Below are 7,352 nucleotides of genomic sequence, written 5' to 3'. Positions count from 1 at the left end.
GAAGCTTAATTAGAAATTAATTAATTATTAGAAGAAAAGAAAATCTGAGCAGAAAATATTTAAGATTAACAGCAAAATAGGACTTATTTCAAAAAGGGTTCAGGAAACCTTAACCATACTGGCCAAATCTCCACTTTCTTTAATTAAAAAAAAAAAAAAAAAAAAAAAAAAAAAAAAAAAAAAAAAAAAAAAAAAAAAAAAAAAAAAAAAAAAAAAAACGCTGAGGTATTCCTACTGCCCTTAGCACCATAAAAACAGAGGTGCATTCGCTTAGTGCTTATAGAAAAAGAATACCAAGGTTTTTACAATGACGTTAGTGCGTATGGGGGGGGGGGATTTGCGGACAGTGGTTTTACTTCTGAATATCATGGTTCTCGTATAATTTTCACACAATTCCGACTTTTTGAATTAATCTATTATTAAACGTTAAAACTTTCTTCAGCTATGTTTTTTAAGTTTAGATGGATAGTTTTTCTGGCTATCTATTGATGTCTTTTCAGTGATGAAACCTTCTTCTGGACTCGTTATCCTCAAAGACCCTTGAATCCCCCTTGCTGTTCTGTTCATGAACTGGAATTAAATGTCAGATTCTATTGATTTCCCAGCAGTCGCTTTCCATAATTCGAAGGAGAAATACAGAGTTGGAAAATGTTTTATCCAAGCTTAATCATAAGCTTTGTAATAGTTAATGGAGAATCTCCAGTTTTCGAAAACATAATGGAAAAATACGAGGTAAAATTTATTTTTATTGTTATCTAAATTTTAGTGAACTTCAGATAAATCCAGAAAGAAGGAAGGGATTTCTCCAACCTTCCTTGATTCTGTGGGGGCCTTATCCTGCAAACAAGATTTTTTGAAGAAATCCCGTTCAAAATCGTGAATATAATAGTCTCATTATTTTTTTAGATCTGCTGAGATATCTTTCATTTTGGCAGAGAAGGATTGTCACACATGCATGTCTTTTTTTTCGGGTATGATAGTGTCAAACTAATAATCTTAAATTATCGAGAAACGGCTTGTTCGAATGAAAGTTGAAAAATCAAGCCCTCTTCTTAAGCAACAAAATATCACGCCACACCAAAGTGCAAATTTGTAAAACTTGTAAAACTTTGTGTAAGAAGATGGGGTTTAAGGGGAGAGGGATAAGGCTCCTTTCATATGTAAGGAAATTTTATATTCCAAGTGTTTATGTTTCTCATTGTTTTATACTTATTTTAACAAATATGGTAGTTACCCTAAAAATGATCAACCAATGATTGGCGGATCCAGGATTTTTGGTAAGGGGGGGGGGGTATTTTTCTTACGGCCCGGGGTTTACAAAACAGCTTTAAAAAATCATCAAAATGTGTTTATATGCATTTTGCGACGTTTTTATGAGTCGCACAAATATTTGGGGGGGGGGGGTTCAAACCATGAACCACCATCCCCCTGGATGTGGTCTTGTTCCACGCATAAATTAATTCACCTATTAAAATTTTTGTAGAAGGAATTTGGCAGCCTCTTCTGCCACCGGTGGCAGAAAAGGCTCATAAAGCCACCGGGTAATTTCTCAAATGGTCAAAAGTAGATCAAAAGAGATAAGATTTTTAGAGCGCGTAACGAGAATTTCGGCAGTACAATTCTAAAGCTAATTTCCCCACAGGTAAATTATATCAGTAAAACTAAATGATTTTAAGGTTTAAAAATAATAATACAAAGCGTCGTAGTTCTTACAATTCATTTAAAACAGGAAATAGTGAATTTGGTTTTTTTTTTTTTTTTTTTTTAGCTATATTAACAGGAAACTGATAAAGAAAATGATAGATAATCAAAATAAAAGGTTATAACAAGAGTGGTATAAAACTAAATCCGATGTAAGCCAGAAACTGGTATAAAAAGCATCACTTATATTTAAGATGAAGCAGAATTACACAACTAATAAATATCAAGGAAGAGGGGGGACCTTTAAGAATTATTGGCTCTTGGTAAATAATTATATAGATTTGCTTAGTAAGTCAAATATTATTTATTAATAATCCTAAAAATCAGTTAAACCTGAAGTTATTTCTTTTGATGAAGTCTAATACAAAGCTTATCCTCTATCTGGTCGTCATAGCGTAAACTGCCGTGACCTTAGGAAGGGATTGTGCTCTGACCCTCTGAAGCTGCAACTACCAGGGCTTGAAAAACCCTGTTGGTACGGGTTTTGTGTTTAACTCAATTCTATATGCTAGCACAGGGTAGGCTATGTTTCTCAAAGGGTAAGGCAATTAACTTCTTTGGACAAATAAAAATAAAGAAGACTTGCCTCCTTAAGTATTATCGCTTGATATTCTTTTTGAATGGATTCAGTTCTATTAGTAAGCTCCTCAGGGAGGCTGAAGTGTCGAGCGGAAAGGCTTACTGTAAACTGTTGCGTGTGGGGTGGACCCAAATGAATCTAGTCTAGGGCATCAAAGTTCCTTTGCTTCCACACCCAAAACAGTCGCCTTACTGACCTCTAACCCCAACCCATGACTTGAGTCTTGGTAACACAAGGCCTTGAACTTGCAGCCCAACTGACACACTATTGCATGTCCAGTGTGATGTCTACTCGGCAAGGGTGGCCGTCTTAGGTTTATAATTTATTATAGGCGACTAAAATCAGATCACACTAAGTTCATATTTTAAAAATGGTGTGCATGTTACACCTTGTTGAAATCCAGGCTATGCTGAGATTTTCAATCCTACTTATTGGAGAGTCCATAATAGGGTTCTTTGGCCTGTGCCCAATCCAGCAGCTTTTTCCGTCCCAAACTTCGCACGTGTAAACGTGTTGTACCTCTTCCGACTCTTGATCATTCAGAGATGGGAACTATCCAAAATCCTTAGTACTAATCATCGAAAATATATTAGCTAAATCATAATGCACTAAATCATAAGTACATAATTCAACAATGATGTGTAAATTCAACCAAATTAGGGATTTAAGAGTTTGTAAGCTCGAAATATGTTAATCTGATGGTAAAAATTTAATATAGACGTCCAAAATAAAAACACTGGAAATAGATATTTTAAACATAAGGAACACGTTGAAACTTGATGGGATAAAAGTTATCCAAGAGCCATCCGTGTGATTGAAAGGACCAAAGCACATCCCCTAGGTACATGTCCCTACAAACAACCCGTCTCATTGGCAATTTTTATAACAATATGGTCACTTTTAGTGATTCGGTTGGTTTGATAGGTGTAACTAGTGTATATCAGCTGACTAGGTGAAATCAGGCATACAACGCGATCTGGGTTTATGATTAAACATGTAGGTGTTATTATTTGGAACTCAATTCCAGAGAGTGTTAGGTGTTCTGAAAACCTTATGTTATTTAAAGTAAGAATAAAAAATTATTTTTTGAATAAATTATATTGGTTAAAATTTTATCCCTTTTTTTTTCTTTTTTCTTATGATGAGAGATGGCTGTTTAGAGATTGTATAGTGTTTCGTCTGTTGTTTTTTTTTTTTTTTTGCGTATTTCTTTGATTTTGAATGAACAGTTATTATTTATTTGTTGTAGTTTTGCTGCTGGACAGGGACATTTTAGGTCCTTAAATTGAGCAGCATATTATTCATTGTAAGTGCAATTTTAGTATTTTTTATTTGATGAAATAAACGCATACCTACCTACCTACCTAAATCTTATTAAACGAGTAATAATTGAATATGTGTAAATTTTTCTTGAAAATTACATGATAATTGTTTTTGGAAAATTGCCATACTATTATTTTCTGGTATAAAAAAGATCTAGATAGATCTCGATTTTATGAAAATTCGTTTCCCCCTCCCAGCCCCCTCAATTTTTTTCACAAATTTTCTGCTGACTTAAACTATAGACCCCTGAAGGTTGAAAGCCTTGAGCTTAAGTAGGAGTTTCAAAACGCAATTTGTTTGTTGACAAATTAGTCGATCCCGAGCTTTTAGAGAAAGACATTCCCGTTTGATAGCTGTGAAGTGAGTCTCTACTTCTTAATTGCTTCCTATTAAGTGCTACACATCTCTATAAAAGGAAAAATTACAACAATAATTTGTATATCCGTTGTCCGAGCTTCGCTCGGTCACTGTTGTTTGTTTAATACGATTTTTCTTAATAAGATTGATTAAAAAAAAATTATTTCGAAAAAGAATTTTTTCAAATTAAAGTAAAAACAATACTAACCTTAAGATCAACGGAAACGAAAATCTATAATAATTCAAACTCAAACAGTCAGAAATTACTGCTGTATTTAATTGTCCCTGCTTGCAACTGCAACTACCTTCGGATACGACTATAATTACTTACAACTGCACCTACTTACGGCTTGACTACTTACGACTGCGACTGTGACTGCTTGGGACTGCAGTTGCTTACAACCGTGACTTCTTGAGACTATAACTGCACCTGCTTGCAACTATGACTATTTGAGAAAGCGACTACTTGCAACTGCTACTTCGACTATTTTCAACTGCAATTACTTACGGCTGCCAATACTTGTGACGACTACTACTAGTATTACTTTGATTTTCACTGTGACTGCGACTGCTACTGCTATTACTACTACAACTATTAAACTAAATCAAAATACCTTAAGTGCATACAGCTTGTCAAAATGGCACATTCGTAAGTAGTCGCAGTAGTAGTAGTAGTAGTAGTAGTCGTAGTAATAGTAGAAGTAGCACTAGCAGTAGTAATGACCGTTCTAGTAGTCGTAGTAGTTGTAATGTGTCTTGGTTTAGTTCAGCATCACCCTTAACATTCCTGAGAGTTTCATCTTAATACCCTTAACCTTTCTGGGTTAACATGATCAAACAAGCCTTCTTTTCCCAATAACAAGGGCTGTGGGGCTCTTGACATATTTGGTCGGATGTCTCTGGGGGGAGGGTAGCTAAAAGAGCCGTTAGAGTGGACTGCTCTCCCTCCAATTAATTTTGACTCTTAAAAAAGGCACTTGAACTTTCATTTTGCATTCGAGTGAGCCCCCTCCGAAGATTCTAGGACGTCTCCTTCCATAAGAAAGTGGTCTGGGAATTCCTTCCATACAAATTAGCCTGGAGAAAAAAATAAATAAATAAAACACTGAAGCCTTATCGTTAGTTACTGATAGAAATGACGTCATACCTCAAAAGAAGGTAGTTCGTCAGTTCAGTACTACCAGATGCGTATGCAAGGAGAGGGCTCTCGCCTTTTCTTGAGATTCATGATTTTTGCTCTTTTTCCGGTCTTGAAGTTTAATTGGCCTATTTGTGCGTCTTACTTATAATTCTGACCCACAAAACGAAATCTTGGTACGTACCAGAGTGTTACCTATCCCCTTTTTTTCGTGTAATATTTAGAAGATTGGAAAAAGTAGCTTGGATTTACCCATGTAGATTTTTATTTGAGCTGTTATGTGTCCTTAGGGGCTAGAAAAGAGTGAAATAACTTAAGTTAAATCAATTTTCTATTTAAAATATCTATAAACATCAATGTTGACGAAAACTGAACCAAAATACTACCAGAAAAAACTGAGATGGCAAATCAACTTAGAACTATCGAAAACATAATCCCTAAATTCCCAACCATACAGCCTTGTGGTCCAGTATTTGGTGTTTTCCTTTTTTTTGTTGGAATAATAAATCTTGTCTTAATCTGGTGTCATAGTTACAGAAGTCAGAACGTCAAGCGGTGGTGTATTCGTCTCTAAAGATGCATGTAATCTCTATAAAATAATAGTCAACCGAGTTGATTAACCTGAGAGAAACTTCCCAGGAACAGTTAAATACTAAACCGGAGAGTTTTAAATTTGACAATGTATTGGATGGATGGAACAATTTTAGGAAAATAATTTGTAAGGTTGCTGATGATGTCTTAGGGAAGGAAGTTAGGAACGCATCTAGCAATATTAGTGAAATGCTTTATATTTAATAAAGAAGACAAAAGGTGTTTGTACAAGAATCATCCTAGTGATAGATCATCGATAGATAATATATACATAGTGATTGATCAGTGACAGATAAGAGGAATGTAGAGAAAGTGGAGGAAACATTAAAATATGAGCTAAGGTGGTGTGAAGTGGAGACCATGGACGAAATTGCCAAGGATATGGAAGAGGCAACTAGACTGCATAATGGTAAAATATTGACATGCTGTGAAGTTGCGAGGGAGTAGTCAATCTCGACTTGTCCCAGTTGAAGATAGGAAAGGGGCCACAATTAGTGATAAGAAAAAAGTTAAACAAAAACGGACAGAACATTTGAAAGTGTCCTAAACTAGGATAGAGTTACAGGAAAAGACACGGAGGAAAATGAAAAAGTTTTTGACACCTTGGATGATAAGGAAAATTTGTTTCGTGAGGGAAAAATAGCGACAGTACTAAAAGAATTAAAAAATATCAAGCCCCCATGAGGTTAAAATAAGTTAATTAAGATTATGAATATGATTTTTGAAAAAGAGGAAGTACATAGCAATTTTAGGAAAAACGATAAATTTTAGAGGCATTAGCCTGGTCTCTGTAGGTAGCAAATTACGCAGTATGATGATACTTTTTAGACTTGAGATACTGTAGACAAAGTTTTAAGAGAAGAACAGTGCCGTCTTAGGAAGGGTAGAGGATGTGTCGACCCAAATTTTCACTCTTAAGTTAATAATTGAGTGCCTGAGGTATCAACACCTTTAGTCCTTAGTTTTATAGACTATGAGCAAGCGTTCGATTCAGCTGATACAAGAGTTTTTTCTGTGAAGGTCTTCTCCTTGCATGCTATACCAGATAAAGAAAATAAAGTGATTAGTGTTGTGTACAAGAGAAACACTGCTGCAATTAAGATAGGAAATGAGGCTCGTAGCCGGTTTCGTATCAAACAGTTCATGGTAACGAACTGTAAGTAAGGAGCAACTTGGCACAATAGTAACCAAAACTCTAAGAAATGGATCTTTGGTATTAGTAGATACATGAAAAGAATAAGCTTATTATGCTGATTCAAAATATATTAAATAAAAAAAAACAAGTTTTTTTTTACTGAAAGTAAGGAGCGACATTAAAATATAAAACGAACAGAAGTTATTCCTTATATAAAAGGGACTGTCCCCTCCTCAACGCCCCGCTCCTTACACTAAAGTTTTCATTGTTTTGAAAAGTAGAGTTGTGAGAAAGACTCAAACTTTAGCATAAAGAGCGGGGCTTTGAGGAGGGGACAGTCCCTGTAATATACGGAATAATTTCTGTTCGTTTAAAGTTTTTTTGTTGGTTCTTACTTTAAGTTAAAAAAAACTTGTTTTTTTTTATTTTATTTATGAAATATTTTTGAATTAACGCAGGTGTTGATTTAGATCACTGTACATGAATAATTAAACAAAATTTCCATATTAACTTTACCTTTTTTGGCT

General features: G+C 34.8%; 1 protein-coding gene across 1 annotated transcript in view; it reads left to right on the top strand.

Moving 5' to 3' along the window:
- Nucleotides 1-386: 386 nt before the first annotated feature.
- Nucleotides 387-7,352, top strand: part of LOC136029556 (uncharacterized) — a 59,198-nt gene continuing 52,232 nt past the window's right edge. The window contains exon 1 of the mRNA XM_065708035.1: nt 387-732. Coding sequence (XP_065564107.1) covers nt 649-732 — 84 coding nt within the window. The 5' untranslated portion in view covers nt 387-648. The remainder of the gene's footprint in view (nt 733-7,352) is intronic.

Source organism: Artemia franciscana, chromosome 7 (genome assembly GCF_032884065.1).
Source record: "Artemia franciscana chromosome 7, ASM3288406v1, whole genome shotgun sequence".
NCBI lineage: Eukaryota > Metazoa > Arthropoda > Branchiopoda > Anostraca > Artemiidae > Artemia > Artemia franciscana.
This window is presented reverse-complemented; position numbering and strand designations above follow the sequence as displayed.